Source organism: Vigna unguiculata, chromosome 4 (assembly GCF_037176805.1).
Source record: "Vigna unguiculata cultivar grain cowpea cultivar isolate G323 ecotype 2 chromosome 4, ASM3717680v1, whole genome shotgun sequence".
NCBI lineage: Eukaryota > Viridiplantae > Streptophyta > Magnoliopsida > Fabales > Fabaceae > Vigna > Vigna unguiculata.
The window spans coordinates 5,853,796-5,879,656 of NC_140795.1; the positions used below are offsets into that span (position 1 = coordinate 5,853,796).

General features: G+C 30.3%; 3 protein-coding genes across 6 annotated transcripts; all 3 read right to left on the reverse strand.

Moving 5' to 3' along the window:
* Positions 1–740: 740 nt before the first annotated feature.
* Positions 741–7,301, reverse strand: LOC114181735 (cyclin-dependent kinase C-2 C-like). Of its 2 annotated transcripts, XM_028068271.2 has the most exons (9): positions 6,582–7,301; positions 5,227–5,511; positions 4,546–4,863; positions 3,847–4,074; positions 3,525–3,622; positions 2,703–2,814; positions 2,072–2,431; positions 1,433–1,487; positions 741–1,042 (listed from the first exon to the last, which is right to left on the reverse strand). In XM_028068271.2, the coding sequence occupies exons 1-9, from the start codon at positions 6,930–6,932 to the stop codon at positions 1,035–1,037; spliced, it is 1,815 nt and encodes a 604-aa protein (XP_027924072.1). In that variant the 5' UTR covers positions 6,933–7,301; the 3' UTR covers positions 741–1,034. The 2 variants fall into 2 exon arrangements, with proteins under 2 accessions (XP_027924072.1, XP_085527939.1); XM_085671813.1 differs by lacking the exon at positions 741–1,042 and having other exon boundaries at positions 1,425–1,487.
* Positions 7,302–10,143: 2,842 nt separating this feature from the next.
* Positions 10,144–16,634, reverse strand: PAP23 (purple acid phosphatase 23). 2 transcript variants are annotated; one of them, XM_028067846.2, is made up of 10 exons: positions 16,240–16,634; positions 15,545–15,736; positions 14,646–14,982; positions 14,146–14,363; positions 13,867–14,057; positions 13,441–13,722; positions 12,060–12,182; positions 10,893–10,967; positions 10,593–10,652; positions 10,144–10,435 (listed from the first exon to the last, which is right to left on the reverse strand). In XM_028067846.2, exons 1-10 carry the CDS (start codon positions 16,523–16,525, stop codon positions 10,421–10,423), a joined length of 1,779 nt encoding a protein of 592 aa, XP_027923647.1. In that variant the 5' UTR covers positions 16,526–16,634; the 3' UTR covers positions 10,144–10,420. The 2 variants fall into 2 exon arrangements, with proteins under 2 accessions (XP_027923647.1, XP_027923648.1); XM_028067847.2 differs by lacking the exon at positions 10,593–10,652 and having other exon boundaries at positions 16,240–16,633.
* A 4,259-nt stretch (positions 16,635–20,893) lies between these two features.
* Positions 20,894–25,465, reverse strand: LOC114181347 (glutamate NMDA receptor subunit epsilon-1, putative (DUF3598)). Of its 2 annotated transcripts, XM_028067772.2 has the most exons (7): positions 25,151–25,465; positions 24,280–24,374; positions 23,652–23,769; positions 23,408–23,526; positions 22,194–22,374; positions 21,872–22,015; positions 20,894–21,346 (listed from the first exon to the last, which is right to left on the reverse strand). In XM_028067772.2, the coding sequence occupies exons 1-7, from the start codon at positions 25,382–25,384 to the stop codon at positions 21,056–21,058; spliced, it is 1,182 nt and encodes a 393-aa protein (XP_027923573.1). In that variant the 5' UTR covers positions 25,385–25,465; the 3' UTR covers positions 20,894–21,055. The 2 variants fall into 2 exon arrangements, with proteins under 2 accessions (XP_027923573.1, XP_085528263.1); XM_085672137.1 differs by lacking the exons at positions 24,280–24,374; positions 25,151–25,465 and adding an exon at positions 24,184–24,202.
* Between the last annotated feature and the right edge of the window lie 396 nt (positions 25,466–25,861).

The following is a 25,861-nucleotide window of genomic DNA, read 5'->3' on the forward strand; positions in this document are numbered from 1 at the left end:
GTTTTATCAAATAATTTTGAAAGCACATGCTTAATTATTATCTTTCAAATATACTTGTTTTAGTACTTTTATTCATTATTATTTTTTACATGAAAATGTTTCACTTTCAATTTTATGTGTTAAATTCAATCACGTAAACCTTTGGTTTAGTAGGTAATATTAAAAATTTGTTTTCCTTTTTTCCCTTTTAATCCATAAGTTTGTTTTATTTGAAGAACCTTTGTTTCACTAAAAAATTTCATTATGTTTCAATAATTCAACCAATTTTATATCCACCAAATTTATTTATATCTCCAAGATATTTTTCTTTTTGTCACCACTTTGATTACACATTTTTTTTCATTTGTGTGACTGCATTCAAATGATATATTACATAGAATGAATGTTATTATCAATTTCATTGAATCAACAATTTTATCAATTTTACTCTTTTTTTTATAATTATTTGACCTTACAATTATAACTTTTCTTGACATGTATATTCTTTTCACATTAAATCCTTAGCAAATTTTTTTAAAATTATTTATAATAGTTGGAATAGTAAAAAAACATACGTGAGTAATAGATATAGGATGAAATGAATAATTTATAATTATTAAATATGATGAAAAATGAATTTTTACTTTAGAGATAAAGATAGAGATAGTGAAACACACAATGATAGAGTATTTGTTTATATTTTTTTTTTCTTAAAACCAAACTTACACTTGGACAAAATTTGCATGTGGGGAAAGTGAAAATTCATGACAAATGAAAAACATTATTGTATTGTATCATCTTCCATTTTTTTTTTCTTGTTGCATGTATATAGTGTAATCTTGTTTTTGAATGTTAATAATGTTAAAGATTGAAGGGTGTGAACAATTAACTAGTGAGATCAAAAGGAGGGAAATGACACCAAGATGTCAACAAAGGTGAAGTAAAAAACTAAAATGGTTCAAATGTCCCTACTAGAGTTCATCAATAGCATAAATGTTTTTTAGTCACCCTTGTAATGATGAAGATTACACCGCTTTCACAATCCTTGTGTCATCTCATTTATCTGTAAACAACAAATTCATCTATAAGTATTCATCATTAGTTCACCTATAATGTCATTTTTTACAATACAAATTCTTATTCACCCCAAATATAAAAGTTACCTTGTTTATTTTACTTTTAACTGTGTTATATATGCAAGTTATATAACAATTTGTATAACATTACTATTTTTCTTTTATTTCTTTCTTCTTGTGAAGACAATTTAAGTAAAATTATGTACAATATAATTTTTTTTATCTCTATCCCTTCATAATTTATTACATTTTAATTTATTCATATTTTTTTCTTCTTTTTTGTTGTCTAATTTATCATACAAATTATTTCACATATAGCTTTTGTCTTTTCTCTCTCATATGAATGATATTTTTCAAATATAAATATATTTATTTACCTCTTCCAAATCTCGATTTACGAATTGCACGTTGTGCATCATGTTCTCTACGACCCTGTAAAACATTACATATAAAATATAAATTAATTTGATATAAATAGAATACACAAATATTTTAGCTAGGACATTCAAGTTCATTGTCTACAAGAAAAAAGATGTCATAATAGAAATTAACATCTAGCTTACTTTTTTTAACTAACAAGAATTTGTTTTTATAAAGCTCGTATGTCATGTAAAGATTGTCATCTAAGACAATTATAATATTATACCACGTACTAATTAATGAGTATTTTGAAGGGAATTTATGTGAAAATTTAATAATAATGAGTAATTAGTGTAATCCATGTAAGTGATTGTCATCACCTTTAACAAAAAATCTTAAAACTAAATTTATGGACATTCTTTCTTATATAGTACCTAACTTTTTCTTCTTTACTCAATGTGAAACTTAAACTCAAACTTGAATTCCTAACAATAATTTATAGCCATATATGTCATGTGTTAATTTTAACTAGCCATACTAAAACTTATGTTAATTTGTATTAGCAACTATTAACACCTCAAGTTTAATTTAACAACATACAGTTGTTGGTTTTGTGACTTGGTAATTTAAAATATTTAATTGGGGATAATGTTTACCTGAGCATTCACCAATTCAGCAGGATCAAAATCCATTGAAACCCTTTGGTTAGTTAAATCATATGTTCCTTTGGCAAAGTTGGGATCTAGTGCACTAATTTTGCTTCTTGATCCATCTGATAAAGTTGATGATGCATCTTGTTTTCTTCTTTTTACCCATGTATAATCATTAGTAGATCCTGAGACTTGTACTGGCACACTGTATCCATTACCATTAACAACATTCATCACTTGGGAGGTCTCAGACATGGTATCCATTGCAGGCTTTGTGTGCTCTTTGTACATGCCTCCTCCTTTTCCTTTTGTAACATGTGTTTTACCATCATCTTTATGACCATTTTGGGAAATATTTTGCATGCTCTACATAAAGAAGGTAAGATAAGTGAGTTTAGATTTTCTTCTAAGTTTTTTGGTGTTGTCCTCTGCTGAACACTACAAATACACTATGTTGGTACTTTAAATATCTTTATAATATATTTTAAAATTTCAAAATCAGTGACCATCAAAGTGTTTTGAAAGCACAATAGAGGAACAATACAAATAATCCAACAAATAATCTAAATTCTAAGATAAGTATTGTAAAAATAATGATATTTAAGTGGTGTAGTAACATTCCATTGAAAATTAATACCTCTTTTGAACTTGATTTACCAAAATTGTTTTGATCATGCAAAACTTTATTGACTCGTCTTGGTTGTCTTCTTGATGTTGCAACCTCTCTCACTTTGCCTTCAATCTTTTTCCTAAGAGTAAGGATTAAGAGTTAGTCCTAAAAATAAGAGAAAATGCATTTGATTTAATTGGAATGAGATATTCCAAAATACTAAAAATTAACAATAAATCTTTATTTCTCTAGTGAGTTCAATTACAACATCATGTGCCGTAATTACTAATAAAACTCAAACTCTTAGTGCGTAAAATAATTCAACTAAATAAATAATTATATCTATGACAATGAAGATTAAATAATCAGGACAAATGGACATATTTCATTTTAATATAAGAAGAAGAAAATTACAATCTTAGTACAAATCTTTGCATTTTGTTAATTTTGTTTGAACTCCGACAATGATTAAGGTAATTGAACATGTATTTTGTCTTAGTAATTGTCACATGTGTTTATTAAAGCGGAAATTAACATTAAACATGTGTTTGAACTTAAGAGAATCTCTAAGGATTTTAAATTTACAAAAACAAAATTTATAGGTTCTTCAGGGTTGATTACATGTTAGTGTTATATTTTCTTTTAATAAATGCATGTAACCATTATCGTAGATCAAACATGTGTTTAAATACTTTAACCATTAATGGATTTCAAACAAAATTAATGGAATTAAAGTTCATATATTCAAATAGTATTTTTTTTATTATACTAAAAATGAAATATGTCAATGTTTATTGTATCGAACCGACTATTATCCTTTTATAAACAAGAAATACTACACTAGTGTACCTGGATGAATCATCTTGAACTTTTACATCCATTTCTTTGCTCGGTGGGTATCTTGGAAGGTTTGATGGGTTACAAGCGTATGGCTTAGTGTTAAAATACTATAAAGAGTATACAACAAAAAGAAAATTAGAAATTCAAGTTAGTTGTACACAATTGATCCTTATTAAACAAACTTCCTAATAAGTTAACGTTTTTGGCAAAACAATTATGAAGTCATATGCATAAAACACTAACTATTTATTACAATGTAAGATCATAAAGAAGAACTTTTCCAAAAACGAAGAATACACTATACAAAAATACAAATTAATGAAATGTTTACCTCAGACATTAAGGCAGATGAGGAAGTTCCTCGATTGCTTGCGTCAATGGATAATAAAGTCTCAAGTAGGTTTATAGCAGTTTCAGGAAAATCTGCACATCTTTCTCGAAGAGAGCTTTCATAATTTGTTTGAGGCTTAAACATGGTTGCATGAGGAAGTTTGGTCTTTTTCCAGAACTCCTCAGGTGGAGAACCACACAACTTAAAAATTTTGTGCAATTGTTCAACCTATACACTCAACAAATACACACATGTCAAACTACAAAATAAGTTTAGTGTTTGCTAGCACATTCAAGCTATGGAAATTTGTTTTCAACAAAAAATTTAAAGTGCAAATTGACCATATATAATTATAAAGAGTTCAATATGTTTTTTTGTCCCTATACTATTTTTAAAAATTGTGTTTCGTCCTAAAACTAAAACTATAAGATAATTCTGTCCCTACAATTGTGAAAGTCATGTAAAACATTATCTTCTACAAATGGCATGCAGAGGTTATATCATAGTCCACTATGAAACTCAGTTTGTCACATTAGAAATACTCTACATATTGTTTGTTATGGAGGATTTACATGAATTTTTTAAAGTGTAGGAAAGTATTTGTGGATGAAACACAATTTATGACAATAGTTTAGGAACAAAAAACATATTTAACCTAAATATAAATTATACTTAACATACATCAATTGTTAGAATTACCTCAGTTCTTCCCTTAAGGATAGGCTTCCCAAGAAAAAGTTCTGCAAATACACAACCAACACTCCATAGATCTACTGACACTCCATAGTTAGTTGATCCCATCAATAGTTCAGGAGGACGATACCACAAAGTCACGACACGACTTGTCAAAGGATGTTTGTTACTTGTACTAATTGTATTTGCTAATCCAAAATCTCCTATCTTGAGAACACCTTCATTGTTTAATAAGATATTTGATACTTTGATGTCTCTGTGCATAATACCACGCATATGACAATGCTCGAGTCCACTTAGAAGTTGCCTCATGTAACATTTTATCTATCGAAAGAAACAATACACATGAATGTAAAAATAATCCAAACTTGCAATGAATCTTGTCTAATATACACAACAGATAAGATTTATGGTTAAATATGTTTTTCGTTTTCAAACTATTTTTCAAAATTGTGTTTTATCTCTAATATAATCTGTATGTTTATTTCATCCTTGCACTTTATGAAAGTCATGTAAAATATCCTTCCAACAAACAACATACGGATGTGGTAATAATAACCTTCACACGTAGTTTGTTGGAAATAATGTTTTACATCATTTTTCTAAAGTGTATGAACGAAATAAATATATAATTTATATCAAGAACGAAACAAAATTTTTAAAAATCGTTCAAAGATGTAAACAAACCTGTGATTCAGTGAATACTATCTCAGGACGTGACACTAGACCAGCTAGATCATGTTCCATGTATTCAAATACGAGGTATATGCTATTTGATAGACGAGAAGTGATTATGCCCTCCAATTTCATGATGTTTGGGTGATCAAGTCTTCGAAGGATGGTTATTTCTCTTGCCATAAACCTAATACTCTCAGGTTGAAAATTGTCAAACCGCACCTTTTTCAAAGCAAACAACTTTCCGGTTTCAACTTCACGAGCTCGAAACACACTACTATATGTACCTTGACCAATCTATTCAAAATTAAAAAATATTTTAATAGATGATGACAACAAGATATACTCACAAGATAATTATTTTCTAAAGTTAAAAGTAAAATAATAGAGTATCATGATTTATATTATTTTCAAAATAACATATCATTATGAGAAGAAGAAAAAAACGAGAAAGAAAAGAAAAGTGTGGGAAAATTTTAAATGTAACAATACAATAAGCAACAACTATTACATGAACCAAACAAAACTGAAGTATAACACTTTAGTTGATTTTCAATTACTTTTCTGATAAAAATGAAAACTTTATGTCAATGGCATGGTTTATATTATGTCAAAATAAAATGTTATAATAAATAATAAATGATAAATATCAATACTAACCTATAATCCATAGTTGAAATTTTAAATGACTGTTATACTGATACTAAATTTTCACGTAGATAAAATATATACTAAATATCAATACTAGTATTTTAGTTTATTTTCGATAGGGTAAATAATCAATTTTGCCTTCAAATGTGTATCTTGCTGATACTTCCATCCTTGAAAGAAGGAAAATTCATAATTTGTCTACAAAATAGGAAAGTTTCTAACAATTTTGTCATGTTACTAAGTTGACAATCCAAAAGATTATTAAGGTTTAAACACTTTGTCATTAATGAGTAAATTTAAAGTCATTAAAACAACCTTCACATTTTTATTTTATTTGGTGAGAGACAAGAAGAGAAACATAAACAATATACCTATTATAATCAAAATAATAATATAGGGATCAAATTAAGATTCAGATAATGATTTGACGTGTGTCACCTTATTGATTTAACATATGATATAATATTGATGTGACATGTGATATGAATAATTTTAAAAAAAATTAAAAAAAGTTAAAAAAATAGGAGATGACACATAATACATACTAAAAATAGGAGATGACACATAATAGGAGATGACACTAATGGAATTAGATATAATTGTTACGATACGTACGTAATTGAAACTAAAAAATATCTTAAGACCTAATTTGAAATATTTAAACAAAAACATGAACAAATAAAGTTTTTAACCTTGTTATTATTATTATTTTTTACCTTTTCTAATTTTTGAAAAGAATCTGCTTTGAGAGGGATCCATCCTTGAATGGCTTCTGCTGCAACAGCAGTGAGCCAAGGAGGCCAACCAACAGCGTTTTGTTCAGCCTCCACATTTCTGTGAACCAACCCTTGCCTTAAGCTAAGAGATCCATTACTCTTCTTTGAACTATTTTTCTTAAACTTGTTGGTGTTGTTGTTCCTCTCATTATCTACATTTCCTTTAGAATCCAAAATGGTCAATCCAGAACGGCCCTTGCTAGAAGCGCGAATCGTCTCTGAAGTTTTCACCGTCGATGGGGATGGAGAATAAGCTTTGGCAACCACATTTTTGGAGCTAATGCAACCCATTTGATTAACAAGAAAATGATCACAAAAACAAAACAACAAGAAAATGGACGATGTCGATTGTAGGGGAGAATTTCCCCTACATCAACACCTCCAATGTGGTTGCTACACCCAGAACAAAGGAGCTCAGAATACAGGGAGACGAGAAAAACCCGAAAACAGGGGCATTTCGAATTCTCACAAAAACAACAACTTTTGTTCTTTGTTCTTTGTTTTTTGTTTTCTCCTGTGTTGTTGTTGTTGGTTTTTTTTCTCTTCTTCCCTGATTTTGAGTCTCTTTGTCTTTGTTCTATGCAATTCGATGCAACCCTTTGGGTTTTCCCAAGAGGGTGTGCGAGACGCACATGGAAAAATGGTGGCTTTGTTGTGGAATAGAACAAGGAAATGAACAACCCCCTCCTTCCCCAAATTTTCTCTCTCTTCCCCTGTTTTTCTCTCTGTCCTCCATTCATTTCGGAAGGAATAAGGGGTTGGAGAAAAATCAAGGAGAGAATTAGAAATTCATGGCTTTCAATTCAGTCATCCAAATGGGTTGTTGAAAATTTTAGAAAAACAAACACGTGATGAGGTTTTGATGATTTTTTTTTTCTTTATTAATTTTAGAGGGTGTAATGGTGAGTTATCATTTGATTTTCCTCATTATTGATTTCAAGTTTTGATTAAACAAGAAGAGAGACAATATGAAAATACAAGACTAAGGTATAATATATGACATGGTAAAATGAAGGGTAACATTCATGTACATGAGCTTTTATTCTTATTTATAGTTGCAATTAACACATTATATACTCCTAAATTATATTGTAAAATTAAAATATAAAATATTTTGAACCAATATTTAATTTAATAAAATAATTAAAAATAGTATTAAAATTAATACAATAAAATATGCTTGTAATCAGAAAATAATTTTATTTATACATAAACTAGTATTTTATCAATATAATATAATTTTTTTTATTGAAAATAAAGTATGGTAAGTCAAATTAAATTTATACATTCAATAAACATTTTAAATGAAATCAAAGTAATATATAATATTTGAATATTAATAGTATTAATATAATGACAACCATTAATTTTCAATTGTTTATCAAACAATAAAAAATAATAATTAACTAAAGTTCTCAAATAATATTTTCTTTTATTTTACAAAATCAATTTAAAAGAAACACAATTTTTCCATTTTTTAAAGATTATATATTTTAAATAATAATAATAATAATCTATAACTATATATAAAGGGGATTCCCTCTTTTTTGTGTCCACATTTCATAATTCCAACTTTACCCTTTACAATGTAATTATTTGTTAAATTTTTTAAAATTAACGGTTACTTTTACAAGTTTTTATAAAACTATCTACTTATCTCCTTCTTCTTTAATCTTCTATTCATCAACAGTTATTTTCTCATATTTTTTCCATATATTTCACTTTATTTTTTATAAATATAATTTTATTTTGTTTATTAGCTTATAACATTATAATATCATTCAGTATTAATATAATATCATGCATATTTAAAAAATGCGTATACACAGGCACGATAGTGTCTGTGTTTACGCTAGTAATACTAATAAATAATTACAAATAAGATAATTTGTCTATTCAAGAGTATTATTTCAATTTTCTGAATTTGTGAATAGAAGACTTTGATATATTATGTTATTATTCCAAAAACTTTACTCTTAATTATGTTCATGAAGTCTATAAAGTAAGCACAATCAATTTCTTAAGAAACTTCGCTAAAAATTTAGGGTTTAGGGTTTAGGGTTGACACATTTTAATCATCACTAGAAAAAAATTAGATGAATATTTCAATATATATTATACGAGTTTTTTCATACATTAATTAGATGAGTTTAGTAATACACATTAGACAGTCTATACATGCACGAATTAGACAAGTATTTTATGCATAAAACATAAAACAAGTCATTTCATAAATAATTAGACAAGTCTAGAAAAAAATTAGATGAATATTTCAATATATATTATACGAGTTTTTTCATACATTAATTAGATGAGTTTAGTAATACACATTAGACAGTCTATACATGCACGAATTAGACAAGTATTTTATGCATAAAACATAAAACAAGTCATTTCATACAATAATTAGACAAGTCTAGAAAAAAATTAGATGAATATTTCAATATATATTATATGAGTTTTTTCATACATTAATTAGATGAGTTTAGTAATACACATTAGACAGTCTATACATGCATGAATTAGACAAGTATTTTATGCATAAAACATAAAACAAGTCATTTCATACAATAATTAGACAAGTTTAAGAATACGCATTTGGCGAATCCGTCCATACACTGATTAAACAAATCTTGCAACACACATTAGATGAGTTTGTCTATACACTAATTAAATGAGTCTAGCAATATACATTAGGCAAGATTATTTATACACATATTATACAAGTCTATTAATACATATTAGACAACTTTATCCATTATTTGATTAGAAGTGTCTTGAAATACACACTACACGAGTTTGTCCATACACATTAGATGAGGGTATCAATACACATTAGATTAGTGTGTCCATATATTGATTAGATAAGTCTAACATTAGATAGTAGATGAATTTGTCAATCCATTGATCATACGAGTCTAACAATACACATTAGACCAATATGTCCATACATCGATTTGTATTTGCAACGAATATATTCTATATATTTTTGCATAGTCTATCATTTATGTTTTTAAAGAGTTTACTCTATATTTTTTAACATGTTATATCCTTTGTATTTTAACATGTATTTTTAACATGTTATATCATTCTTCTTCAAGGAAATTAGTCCTCAATTGAAGGAATAAAAGGGTGGTTCTAAATATGAATCCTCCTATCTTTCTTATCTCCATTTAGAGATTTGTTTTGCTTCAATACATTTAATAGTCTCGTATAGTTTAGAAATTGAAAATAAACAAAATTAAATTTATCTTCCTCCTTCAATTTTTCGAAATGTTTTTTAAAAACAAAACCGTGATAAAAATTATACTTGCTTTGATTTTGTATGTCCAATAATCTTATATCATTTAAGAATTGAGACAAAAAAATTTAAAATTTACATTTATCCTTCAATTCTTTAAGATGATTTTTAAGAATAAAATCGTGACAAAACTATTTGAACTCTAAATATATGACAATTAACTCTAATGATAAGACCGAATTTAAAGTTGAATAACAAATATCAATAAAAATACAAGCAAATGCATAAATCCTTCATCGAAGTGCTAAACAATCTCAATAAGAGTGTAATTAACAATCCCATGTATACATAACTAAAAGCATTAGAGAGGAAAATCTACTTGGTTTAGTGAACAGGTAATAAGTGTTTTTTTTTTCTATTTAAAGAAGAAAAAAAGTGATTTTCCTCTCTAGAAACCTAAATAAAATCTCGTATATCCATGAAATATCAAGACACAATTTTTTACACTCAAATAGTCTTGTGTTTTATACAATGAAACCTAGCTCCATTTCACCTTCAAAATGAAAGAAAAATAAAACAATCAGAATCAATTCTTCAACATAGTTTTCATTAATAATTTTTCAAGTTTTTAGGTATACATTTTTCGATAAATTAAGAAAAGAACAATACTCTTTTCAACACCAATACAACAGAACTTAGAACATATTTACCTGAGAATATAGACCATTTAAAAAGAGAAGCCCAAGGATTTGTGATATGATGATAGAATTCTACGAGAGACAAATAAAAAGAAAAAAATAAAATATTTTTTTTTCATAAATTAAAATTAATTTATGCACAAGTTAAAAAATAAAAATTAATTGAAAAGCTTCTTCAAATTAACTTACATATGAACTAATTTCAAAAACTCATTTTGCTTTATTTATTTATTTCTCTCTTAAATCTGTTTATGAAAAAAATGTTTCCAAACAAAAACCCTTAAAGTAAAAAATAAACACTAAGGAGCATACCTTAGAAAGATGGGTAGGAGCATGAGAGGATTTAGGGTTTGAATTGTATGGAAGTGATTGTTGTGAATCTTGTGGCTGTAACAACAAAGCCAAAGGAAAATTGAAATCATAGCAAAACTAAAAAATAACTTAAATATTTTTAGTGTGTGAAAATTTGACAATTAAAGTAAAGCAAACAAAATTAATATTAGATAATATCAACTATAGAAATGAAAAAAAAAACCCTTTTGTAATAAGTAAAACAGCAAGTGAAAAATTTCTATTCTACACAAATAGAAATCAAAGTGAAACTCTTGCCAAAACCAACAAGTTGGAAAAAATTGCAAAAAAAATAATACTTATCAAGTGAATTTTACTATGTATGGATAAAATTTTAATAGATTGAATTCAAATTAAAAAAACACTCCAAAGGAAAGTCTTTAGTCTGTTAAAAAAACAACACAACTTTTACTTCTACAAAGCACAAAGGTTTAAGACAAAATTTTAATGTGAAAACCTATATAGGATGATCAAACATGTTTTCATCAAACTGAAAATCAACATAACATAAATCCTTAGTGATATAAATTCAGTTTTAGAAAGAGAAGACAACAAGAAAAAAAAAATCTTGGTTAGAAATGGTATTGAATGCACCTTCTAAAACTTGTCAGTAGAAAACAACAAAACAAGGATTTTAAGTGAATAAAACAATTTTTCTTTGTTTTAGAGAATGTTAGTTCACACTTGAAGTCACATAAAACTTGAAATGCTATGAAAAGTTTAGAAATGGAGTTATAAACAAAAGTTTTAAGAAGTAAACTTTAAGTTTAACTTAATCTTACAAAACTGACTTAACCAATTCAAATACGGTAAGGAAAAAGGTTCTTTGACGACTTTTTGACAAAATACCAGTGTCCAATATTGTAAATTTGTCTACCTAGAATGAGATCTCCAACCCCTATAATAACACGATAGACCTAATAAACAATAAACCTCATTAGGATAGACTTTTTAAATGACTCTCATACCATCTTAAATCTAACTCAGCTTTACAAAATTAGTTTGTAAGGTAAGGTCTGTATCCATTCATATATTGTAAATTTGTCTTATTTTTAATCGATATAAAATCTCTAAAATCCTCACGTTCAGAAAAAAGCTTGTGCATACTAAAGCTTATGAAACCATTACTTTTAAGTCTTTCATGCACAATTCTGGTTGCCTGACAATGTATATTTGGTCACCAACTGCATTTTCTTTATAGTTTTCTTGATTTCGGTGCCAAGTCCATAGTGCATATGTGGAATTCACAGCCTGCAACAAGATTGATGATAAAATTTTGAAGAAAAGGATAGATATCAATGTCATGAACAGAGAAAAATTCAATGAAATACATTATATATAGTCACATACAAAGAAAATTTTCATCCAAAAAATATATATATAGACAGATTTTTTTAGTGTTTTTGAATGTTTGTATCACTAACAAAATTAATTAGTATATATAATTACAGATGTTAGTATATTGTTTAATCATGCTTAGTAATCTTGTTGTTAATTATTAGTATACAATTCATGTTGTGTAAATATTCTGTATCTTATCATTACACACCAATAGTTCTACAAAATTTTGTAATTTTCAATAAAGGAGAGACTGTGTATTTAAGACTTTCTATGAGAAGTAATGATACACACACAACACAAGTTTGAATTTGTAATCTCTTGTGAGAACTCTCCAATTTTAAGGATTAAATTATAGTAGATTTGATTAAATTTTAAGTACTTTGTAAATTTGGATTTTTTTTTTCAATTATAAAAAAGGTTTCGTTCTACCTGAGTGCTCAAAATATTTTTTTTTTTTTTACTTTTGTTTAAGTATTTTGTTCTTTGAGTTTGTCATCAACGAGATAATGTAGTCGTTACTTCTGTTTTTTCTCTCTAATCTTCTCCAACTCGTTAAAAAATTGTCTTATAAAATATTTATCTAAGACAAGTTCTACAAAATAGCTTATACATAACCTATTTTACCTTATGGAGAAATTTATTTCATTTTTTTTCTTATAAGTGTATAGAAAACTTTATCCAAACAAACTCATAGTTCTTGAGTAATAGTATTATTCATATTCCAATGAACTTTAACCAGAACAAAACAATAGATGATTAAGCTAATTGAACCCAGCAATAAAAATTCTTAAGAAGTAGATTTTAAGTGTAACTCAACCTTACAAAACCAACTTGTAAGATAAAGTTTGCACCGAGTTATATACCGAAAATTTTCCTTGTCTTTAGTCAACATGAAATTTCCAACACACCTCATCATATCAAGACATATACGTCTCGAGCAAGGAATAGGTATTTAAGGGTGGTCTGATAAAAGGTGGCACAATAGGCTTAATAAACAATAATTTTCACTAAAATAGGCTTTAAAATTTCTTTGATATCATCTTAAATAGTGTATTTTAAACATGATTCAACTTTACAAAACCAGCTTGTAAGGTGAGGTTTTGCACCCACTTATATATTGTAAATTTTCCTTATACTGTGAAAAAAAATTACAATATGAAGATTTTACCTCAAGTATCCCATGTCCAAAACTGCTTTCTCTAAATGCACTCCACTCAGGTTGTTTGTTCCAACAAAAGTTTCCTTTGGCAGGACCAGTGGAAAAATTTGATTTGCAAACTCCTCCAAATTCTGGTTTGTTATCTCCAGGAGAAGGACACTTTCCAGGGTCATCTGCATGATCAACATCTACTTTCTCTATATTTCCGCCATCTCCAACAGTTATGTAGATTGGTGCACAAGGATCCAATGTGTAGTTATAAACTCTGTTCATCCTCTCATAAGCATGAACCTGCAACATGGACATCATGTGACAACACAAATAGGAAAACCCCACTTGTAAAACAATCTTAATTTCAACACTATTGCTCATAATTCTATTCAAAAGAGTAACTGCAAAAACTGTGTGCAGAATTAGATACAGAATCTAACTCACATGACCATTGAAAACAATGTCAACCCTGTATTGATAGAAAATCTCTTCCATTTCCAATCTCATACACTCAAATTCTTGATAGTGTGAAGCATAACTGTTATACCAAGGAGGATGCATTGCAGCTACTAACCAGGGGGTCACACTACGGTCTATATTTTGCAGGTCTTGCTTCAGCCAAGAAAATTGTGCACCTGAAATACTTCAAGTCAAGTTGAAGCATCTGAAATTATGTGCATTCAGTGGTTAATTTACACAAGGGAAGCATTAGTTATCATTTACCAGTACTATTGTAATCAACATATGCTCCTAACATGATAAAGTGTATGCCTCCAGCATCAAAAGAGTAGTAGAAGTTACTTTTAGAGCCACTTTCTTCAGCAGGAACTGCAAATCGTGTCAAGTATGATTTGAATGTGATCCCACCAGCTTGAGGTTCAATCTCATGATTCCCTTCAATAACCATCATTGGAACTTCTGAGGTCAAAGGCTCCATAAACCTGATGTTTCAGAAACCATATTGCTTTTCAACTATGTGTATCCGGAGATACAACAACAATATGACATGAGTCCAACTCACATAAGGGATTAACACCACTTTCAACTCAAAATCTTAAGACAATGAATTTATGAGTGTTCTTCTTTATTTGGTTTTCAAATTTCTTATTTTTACTCGATGTGGAACTTGGACTCATTTAAAGTAGAATTTTTTTTTCAAGTTATGTTTTGCTAAGACTTGATTACATAATTTGTCATAGAACTCAGAACATGAGGTAGTTTACCTTCCCCACCCATCCCATCGAGGTTGATAAGTTTCTCTAATAGGAGCATCAGGAAATGCACATGAATAACATGAAACTCCCTTTCCACCAGTTGTGAGATACTGATTTGCATATGTTAAGTCTCCAACCATTAGAATCATTGAAGGATCATTATGAATTAGATGATCAATAGTTGATGTAGAATTTCTTGTGAGGCCTAGATCTCCAACAACTGCTATTCTAGCTGGATAATTATTTGGACCAGGTTTTGGAAAAGTCTCAAAAAAACGCTCTTGGCTCATGGCTGGAATAGAACTATCCCCACATTTGTAATAATATCTTGTTCCAGGTTCAAGACCTGCACCAGGAAAGAAGTGTCTCTGAACTTTCTCCAAACTGATAATAAATTTGTGTCATTGCACTTATTCACTTGGTTTATATCTTATAGTTTGTATCTTAAAAAACTCACACAAAATATGTCACATTCTTTTAAAGGATTTTTATCACATCACAAATGTAAGTTCTTTTATCCAACATTTGTATCACATGACAAACATCAAACTTTGTAAAGTATTGCTTCCAAGAACTTAAGATGATTAACAATAACAACAACAATCAAGCCTTTTTTTCCACTAGATCATGTGCAGGCTGCCCTACTTAATCTTTTGAGGAGGGACTTACTACTGAAGAATGACAACACCAATGAAATATGAGTTTAACTTACATTAGCGACTGACATCACTTCCAACCTAAAACCTTAAGACAATGATATTCTTTCTTATATGTTAGTTAACTTTTTTATCTCTATTCAATGTGGGACTTAAACTCACACTATATGGAACTTAAACTGACATTTATATTCCCTACACTACTACCCTCCATTTGAGCAGAAATACAAATAAAAGGAAACTCAAACATACCTTCAAGTTTCACATGATGAATGATAGCAGAGGTGTAATTCCATAGGCCTTCAAAGGGATACAACTGACTGTAAACAACAGAATCACCTTTCCCAACACCTGTGTACTTGCCACTCTCTTTCCCAAACCACACCTCACTTCCAACAGATGCAGGATCTACTGGGGTCACGTTGAGTCCAATCTGTGCATCCCCTTATCCGAAACCAAACAACACAACCAAGTAACAATGCTTTAGAACACAACACCATTAACATTCGAAAAATAACTTATTTTCCATCCACTTTCAATTTTAAGAATGTTACACTGTCAGAAAATCATAAACCATCCTTGTTATGACAGTAGAATGTTCCATTTCGTTCCTCAAAGTGTATGACAGATTCAATATAATCCTGTAATTCAAATAAATTAAGAAAAAAAGGTCCATTAAAGTAGCTACCTACCATCCCTATATATTATCATTAAAATGCAATTTAATTCGTACTTGGAGATGCTAGATTGCACTGCATTTTAATGATAACATGTAGTGATGAATGTGAAGAACAAAAACCACCTTAAAAGACAGTCTTTTAAGGATCAAATTCACTATCAAGCTTTTGAGATCAGATGCCAGATAAAACCCCTATGAACTATCATGGACTAATTACTCTTAAAAATGACAGCTTTTTTGGAAATTCTAAGGAGAAGAGGTAAAGTACCAGTAACCCAAGAAACCCACATAGAAGTTGGTGAAGAAATTGCAAGAGCAATCTGTTCAGGGAAATTCAAAGTTACATTCTTTCTGAGCCTTGGATGAGTCATGGGAAGGTCATCACTGCCCCGTCGCAGTGACGGGTCGAACCGGCGGGTCACGGGCTCAAATGGGCCATCCAAAGTGGTGGGAATGTGAGTCTCAGTCACTGTCATGATGGTGATGAAGTTGGTGCTCATCATCACCAAAACCATGGCCAGAAGCAAGCATAAGGTGCTGCTGCAGATTTTCATTTCTGACACAAAATGAAGGAATGGCTGAACTTTTTTTTTTTCTGCTTATGATGTTGTATTGTTAAGGGTTACTAAACAGAGCATTAACATGGTTGATCACTGTGGTGTAACTGTAAAAGACATGATTTTGAAGTAAAGTAGTTAACGCAACTTCTGTGCCATACGTTGTCGCCTAGGTGGCATGTTATCAGCATCTCGGTTCTAATGTTGGAATATGCTGCTTCTATAATGTTTTTTCGGTCCATAATATTTATTACTAAAAAAACATGGAAATTAATAGTTTCATATCCTTCAAAACAAAAAACCACTGGCTTAATATTTTATTTGAATAAAACTAGTGGAAAGAGATATGCACTTTTATGTGTGTCCTTTTTTATTATAAATAATTAATTTAATTTTGAAAAAATAATTAAATTTGAATAAGTAATTATTTAAAAAGATAAGATAATAAAATGATTATTATAATTTAGAAAATAATTAAGTTTAAATTAACAATCACTTACATAATAAAAACTATAATATAATTATTTTAGTTTAAAATAATGGTTACAACTATAAATTAAGAAAATGTCCTTTACGTATAGATTATAGACAATAATATGTAATATTACTTTAAGTTTATATATATATATATATATATATATATATATATATATATATATATATGATTAAAATGTTAATATTTGAAGTGGGTATTTTTTTTTTTTGAAATATCATCGCCCAAAAACTTATAGATTATGATTTATTGGTAGATGATAACGTAAGTGCATGTATAATTTAATTGTTAAAAAATCATCTACATTTCAAAGGTCGTGCGAAAGTTCTTGAGAAATAATTTAAAGGCTAAAATAAATATATTTCACCATCTTTTGAAAAAAAACATTAATATATTTTAGTACATAAATTTATTAAAAGTAATGTAAACATATAGTTTTAGACCTTTCTTCCATGTTTTCTAAGAGTAATTTTAACCTTAATATCATTGGTTACTCCTCTTTTAAGTTGAACAGACGACAGATTCATCAATTTTATTCTCCCTTTTGGATTTGGTTCAACTGGAGTGGTCATAGAAAATTGGTTTGATCATATTTATTTACATACTCTGTCACATTATAATTTTAACAGCTTAAAACTAATAAAATAGAATGTTCCATCTGATATTTAAAATTGATAAACAAATATATATTAATACAGTCTTATAAAGATCCAATTATATAAATATATCAATTATATATACCAAACATTTTTCACTCTAAACACAAGCTAACCACTTACAACAACTTTTCATTGAGACCTCTTTCTGACCTAAAAGATGGTTCCTCAACCTTCAGAGGCGCCTCTAAAACTTCAACCACCATTGCTCCCACCGAATAGGTGACCATCACAAAAGGAAAACATACAACACAAGACAGAAACACAGAAGAAAGGTAAACTAATGACTTTTAAAAAAAATTTAAATCATAAATATTGATATATACATACATACATACATATATATATATATATATATATATATATATATATATATATATATATATATATATAAACTACGACTCAACTAATCGGGATACATGCATTGAGGTCAGATCCAGTCAGTTCTGCAATTGTAGTGACATCACATGCTCTATAAAGCGACATATTAAGAGTGAAAACTCTACCACATACAAGGTCAGTCCGTTGACACTTATGATCAAGGAAAAACCCCTAGGCTAGGACCTTCTACTCCTCTCACCACATACCGCATACCCCATTCCTCTCTACTTGAGAATTTGAATGGTTATTAGAGCATCGGGATAACTGCCAAAACAATCCTTACCTCAATGCATACACTACCACAATCACTATTAATCCTCCTTGGGTTATCATCAATCAATCTTAACTCAATCTCACATAAACAATCTCATATCATATACTCATCATTCATAATAATTACAAAGCTTCTAAGCTTCTATGATAACTATTATGGAGAATAATATTAAATGGTGATGCACAAGCACATAACTTCAATTAGGATGAATCAATCCAATAAGATTGTCATTAGCGACATATGGCAGCCAACAATGACAAACAACGACAGACTACGACGAATAAGATTACCATCAACAACAAATGGCAGCCAACAGTGGCGGACAATGACAAACTGCGGCCAGACAAGATTACCATCAACAATGGATGGTGGCTAGCAGTGGCTGACATCGACAAACTGCGGTAGACTAGATTGCCATCAGCAACAAATGGTGGCCAACAGTGGCTGATTGCAACAAACTACAGCAGACCCAACAGTGGTTGATTGCTACAAATTGCAGCAGACTAGAAGATTACCATTGAGCGTGGACAATGACAAATAGACAATGCATGTATGGAACGGCGTGGCTGACAAGACAAACATCATACGCATAGTAGCAAAAGCAACTTTGTGAAGACATAATGACCATAAACAGACTCCCCCTCACGCTGTGAGCAACCTTCAACCGTTAACTTTGGTAAACAGTGAGGTAATGCTACAACAGTAAAGGAAAACCAAAAACCCTAGAGGGACTATCAAGAGGGTGGCTTCTGGACTTCACCCAAAATGAACTTTTGAAGGTCATAACCGACAAAGGAGGCTCCGGCAAAAGCTATGAAGGAGGCGTGGTGACGTTCCGATGAGAGGACGGTGGCGCGTGGACAGCACGCGCCTGGCTTCAGCGTCAGAGACGGTGCGTGTTGTGGCTCGTGGCGAGGAAACTGGCCTTGATCTCGGCGGGGTTGGACGTCGCTCGAGGACGAGACCCTGATCTGGTGGTCGCTGGACGAAACTGCGACGGTAATCGGCAGCCTACGGTGAAAGGCGGTGGACAGAGGCGCACTAATAGAGAACAGTGGTTCACATTGTTGAACATTTAAAAAAAAGGGAGTGGGTATCTTTAGATAGGGATGAACTAAGTTGGACAGCCGTTGGCAGGTGGCCAAAGGCGGAAGGCGACAACAAACGATGGACAACAATGAAAATGCGGTGGACAGAACTGAGATTAGGAACGCAAGATGCACATTGAGATGCTTTAGACATGAGTCTTTGAAAGACTTGACTCTGGTAGTCGCCGACGACCACTGGCCGCCGGCGAGCAACACAAACAGGACTGAAAGAAACTTAAACCACTTGCTTTGATACCATGTGAAAATAAAAGGATAATACACAATTGGAGGGTCTTTTTTAGATCCCTCTGATAACCTTTTATTTATAATGATAAAAACTGATACATTATAAGATAAAAGATCAAAAGACTACCCTAAATACCTAGGTACAACTCATAGAATGCACTAGACTCATAAGACACACTACTCCCTATTTTAGACTTAATTACTCTAACATACATAAATTTAATAATTATTTCAACAATAGATATTAGCTTTCCTTACCTCGTATCGTGCTTAAATAACTCTATAAACGTCAAACGCCTCTAACTCCACATGATGCTCTATTTGCACATAGAAACATCACAAGAACGATCAGAACATACTATTATGATCATTGATCAGCAGAGACTCATGCTGATAAATAAAACAGACGCATGCAAGCGAAAGAAGGCTTACATGCAACAAAAAACAGAAAAAAACCAAAAAAAGAGAGTGGAAACTTAACTTACGCGAACGGAGAACCTAATCGGTCCAAATTGAAGAGCTCACCGAGAGGATCAATCCTACGATCTTGGTTCTTCAATCAGACGATCAGAAAGACAAAACACTTATAGAGAAGTAAGAAAAATCTAGAAAAGTGGTTTATAGAGAGATTGTGTGTTTTAAAATAATAAAATTCATTTATAACAATTTTATTTATACTAAAACCTTTTAATATTAAAATAATCAAGTTTCACTATTTTAAAACCATTATCACTTCTAAAATACCATTTTCTAGGGTTTTACATATTGTGTGTTATTTAGCTAAACTACATTTCCATCACCATGTAACTAAGGTCTCATTGTGTAAGAAATAAAAATTGACTGAGAAATGGTTATAAAATTAAAAGGTCAAATATATTTTCGTCCTTATATTTGGACACAAAATTAAAATTTGTTTTTACCTCAAGATGTTCGAATTTTAAAAATGAATAAATAATCATCTTCTAACTCAATTGCGTGAATATTTTTTGACATGTTAAACGACTTTTTAGACTTACAATTAAATTGTTTACATTATTTAACATGTTCTGACTCAAATATTGATGTCTTTGAATTGAAGAGATTATGTTCATTCATTTTTTTTTATCAAAATGTATTAAAATTTGAGACAAAGACGAATTTCAATTATATATCTAAATTTAAAGACTAAAAACATATTTAAGGTGACAGATTAACTTTTATCTATGTTGACATACCATCACTATTACGTAACCCAAAAAAAACCTGTATTCCCACATAGGCTCAATCAATATACTAGAAAAGCACATTCCTCCGATGGATGTAAAGACAAATATGAAGATTTATTGCACAGGCCATTTTCATACTCAACTATAGGATCGATTTTCAGGAAAAAAAAGGACAACATAGGATTCACAATTTGGTCTCATAAAAATAAGTAGATGAGACAGCCAAGCCTTGCACATCATATGTGCGAACAAGTCTTTGCCTCTTGTCAGGTGTCTCCAACCAACAGAACTCCAAATGGAACGATTTTGATTCTGCCACACTTTTTGCTATATCACAAGGGCACCCCATGTACATGTCCCCCGGTAATAGTATCATCTGATAACCTCCATCAAATGTCACCAAATACTCTGATATTGTGCCACTCCAATGCACATTGGTCGTAACATTTTCCCCATCAGATATTGAAGTAACATCCTGATATCCAAACAAAAACAGCAACAACATAAACCTCCAGCATTCAGAAATGGTCATAATCTTAAAATATCTTACCGTCTACAACATAAAAGACTCATGTTGAGTCAAATAGAAGAAATAACTTGTTTATCAAATGTTGGTTAGTACATTGCTCCAATAAAATAAATTTTAAATGGGTGATGAAGTATACAGAAGAAAATGTCATTCAATAGAGATTCTCTGCATCTCATATAGTATGTTTCTGCATCTTCTGAAAATTTTTTGATGTTATTTTTGGTTCTGTGGTATGCTAATAAATCCATTTCAAACATCTGAATAGTAGCACTAATATTGCAAAAGGGAATTACAGTGTAAAAACTTCATAAAAGACATTCAAACAGAAGACAAAAAAAGGGGCATAAACAGGGCCTGCAAATATTTTGATTTGTTTTCACTGGCAAATAGCATAATTCAGTGCTTTAACAATTTTGTCAAACTAAACTTTCACTATGACTATGCGACATTTGTTATTGAGTTGTAAAATACCTGAATAAGTTGGCCATTGTCATCCATCTCATGTAACACAACGGTATCGGCTTTAGCAATTGTAGAACCATATACACCACTTCGTTTTGTAATGGAATGACCTTTCCATTTACCAAGAAAAGGTATAATCCTACTATTTGCATCCTGAAATGAATTCAAAATGAATGAAAAAGGTCATAAGAAACTATAGAGTCATAAACATAAGACACTGTTCTGCTGCTGTCAACATGAGTAAAACATACAAAGCAAAAACTCAGTTATCAAATATGCATTGGACATACACACAATAAAAGAAAGTTACACCTATCTCAGTTAAGCTCACCATAGAACTGTCAAGTAGAGGAGGAGCTCCATCACTTCTTTCCTCTAGGAAGACGATAAGCATATCTACAGTACCTTTTGGCTCCAAAATGTGAAAGGCTCTTGCTCGCTTATCTCTTTGAAGAGAGTACAGGCAATTCTCACATACAACAGAAGGTCGCCGAGAGGGAAGCTTGAGATTTCTGCACCATATGGAAGTGTCAAGTAAATAATCTAAAGCATGAAATAAGACATGCATATCAGTAATTTAGTATGCCTTCCTTTTACCATGTCGGAGCTCAATGGTAAAATCACTCAACAATAAAACCTTCAATCCAAAGAGGAAGAGGTTCTCATTTCAAATGCAAGGTGGCAAATGGTGTAGTTTTGCACATTAGGCTGCTAAAAGGGGAAGAGTAAAACTAAAAAAAGCCAAGAAAACCTAAGAAAAACTACTAAAGAAGATCTTGGTTTTTGATACAGCAATGACATCAAGTAATCAATGTGAAAAACAACCTAGTCGAATAAAACTTGGTTTCTATGATGTTCCAGATTAATCAAAATGACATTAAGTCCGAAGGTTTCAAAGTAACTAAGTAAGCAACTGCCAGGATATATTGTTAATTATAACCAAAGAATCAGGGTTTGAAACATTTGTTTCCCTACTTTTCCTGAAAGACTATAATACTAGCATCAAGTCATGATTTTAGTATATGCCTCAACAGTTGGACAGCATAAAGGAAAATAGGTTGATAAAATAATATGATGTAAATAATAAGGCAACACCAGCATATGTTACATTGGAATAAAACTTCACATCAAGTTGAAAATTACTATCATCAAGAGTCACATTTAAATGTTGACATTTCACAATTTCAATTTCTATTTTAAATTGAGCTTAGAAAAGTTATTTTGCTAGTTTAATATTTTAGTAACAGTAGCAATAAAGATATAGTGCCACCACACCACACTTCTCAGATTAGCACTTATATTATGCAAGCTGCCAAATGATCTGACAAGAACTCATTAGCCATTTATCTCTATGCCACGGCAATCTGAACAAGTGAAGCACACTCCATTATTGTCTTTCACCAAACCAAATGCAGCCTAGACTTCATTTACTAATGCAATAATGCATGATAAATGTCATAAGGTCAGCAATTGTTACACTTCACCAATATAGAAATCAGTCAAACAGTGCTAACTGGTCTATTCTATGAAAACAAGCATTTTTACCTTGGTGATTCTTCACCGGTGTCATCTTCTCCGAGAACGCCTTGCCTTAATACTGTTTCTAACATGCCAGCTGTTTGGTATCTCAATGCAAATGCCCTCTCAGATGGGAAAAAGCCTATCTGCAAACTAATTGTGATGGATACACTAAAGAAACAATGGGATCATAAAGAAGGAACCAAAAAATGTTTTGAAAAGATGATGTTTACATCAAGTTCTACATTCCAGCATGAGAAGGAAACCTCACTTGTTGATATTTGTCGACAGTAAACATATTGGTTTCTTTAATTTTGTACTCAGCCCATTCTGCATCATTGTCATCTCCAGAAATTGAAGTGCTTGATGAAGGTTGTTTAATATAAAGCCTGAAAGGAGCAACAATTAACATAAGATATCCTCTAAACTTCTAAGCAACCTGATGATGAACAAATAATTCTAAGACTTAAATGATTTTATTCAATCCACTCTCCTTGTTAAGGTCCATATCATTTGTGTTTCAGATTCAAGTAACACAAAATTTCCGATGCATTTTGTTTATTTTAATTGACATTTTCTATTAAAAATAACAAAAATGTCATTCGTTTTAAACTCTAGTCCTGTTTTACAAAGTTTATAAAACAAGGAGGAGAGAGTGAAAACAATATTTTGTTATTTTCTTTGTTTATTTTGTAAATTCTGAAAACCATAAAACAAAAGGTAAAAGAAAAGAAGATTTTGTCCAAAAAAAAACATTATATCAATTCAAAAATAAGGTAAAAACAACCATGCTCTTTTCTTACAGTTCCTCTAAACTTCTAGTTGTGTTGCACTATTTTCCTTTGCTTTGTTCATGAGAAAAGAAGCATGCTGATAAGAGTGAGAGAAAAGTTTATTACGTTTGAATGAGACTCATGAGTTCATCTTCCCCGTAAGAGCTAGCGGAAAGCTTGGTACTCAGTTGTTGTAACATATTCCCACATGAATCAAATTGCTACAAAAGAGGAAAACATTGCTACTCATGAAAGAAATGAGATCAATAATGTATAGCAAATAACTTGGGCACAGTTGTTTAAGTTGAGTACTTTTCCTTCGAAATTTCAACTTAATAGACCATAATAATCAATAAATTTTAATTTGTACACACTACCACAGTAAAAAGTTTTACATTGCTATTTAACCAGAAATCATTCTGGCTGAACTTTTACATCAGTTACTCTGAAAATCACCAAACTTAACCTTCATGTCAATTTGTGATCAGATGACAGTGTAAAATGCCTTTAGATTGTTCATGAGGTAGTTTAATTTCTGGGTCTTGTAAAATGATTTACAACATCTTTTCCCATAACTCAAAACAATTTTTTTTTTTAATTATTTAGCCAGTACCCCAACAGAACCAGATATCATTTTCCTTTTGATTTTTTAGGCAACAGAAAATTCACACTAACAACTTCAAACTCATTAAGTTTCAACTAATTAAAGGAAGGGTGTTCATATGCGATTCTAGCATTTCTCAAGGTAGTTATCATGAAATTCAACAAAGTTAGCATACATGTGAAATTATAACTGGATTGGATGACAATGTAAACAGCATATAATCTCCACACTCTGTAAAAACATTACCAACAAATCAAAGCCCTTATAACTGTGTTTGAATTCTAAGACAAAGTACAATGGCAGTAAGAAGAGTGAAAGAAGTAAAAACAAAGTTTGTCCATGAAAGAAAAAGGGTATGAGAAAAAATTATTAAAAGGGGTTTTGAGATGGTACATAGAAAGAGCCGTTCCACTTTCCAGAGTTAAGGTTGATGAAGCGTCGCAGGTTGTCGATGCTCATAGCAGCTTCTTCGAGGGTTGGGGAGGAAGAAGATGCTCTGATTCTGAAAGAAGGGGAAGAGAAAGAAACGGAGTTTGGATTAACTGAAAGGAAGCGAAGGGTGTTAGTGTTAAGTTTGGGAAGAGAAGGAAACCAAACAGAGCAACATTGAACAGAAGAAGAAGCCATTTTTGGTGTCTCTTCTTCTCAAGTGCCACAAAAACACGACCACGATTTTGAAGATGGATAAGACCTTCTTCTTCTCAAGTACTATTTTAGTTTTGAAAAACAAAATAAAATATATATATATATATATATATATATTTACTTCTTAATTTTTGAAAAATAAAAAATTAATTTCTCTTAAATTTTATTCTAATTTAATTTCTCAAACTCTAAAAATACATGTATTTACTTTTTTAATATGAAACTCGTTTAAACTTAAATAAACCTTACAAAATTATATTAAAAGGATTAAGTACATGCATCTATAAAGTTGAAAGACTAAATCTGTCCATAATTTTTAAAAGAGATTAATTTTAATTTTTACTTAAAGGTAAAAAATTAAAACATATTTTACCCTTTTTAGAATCACCATTTTTACAAAATTAAAAGAAAAAAATAGATTTTGAAATCATGGTCATTTTATAATAAAAAAAAAGGGTT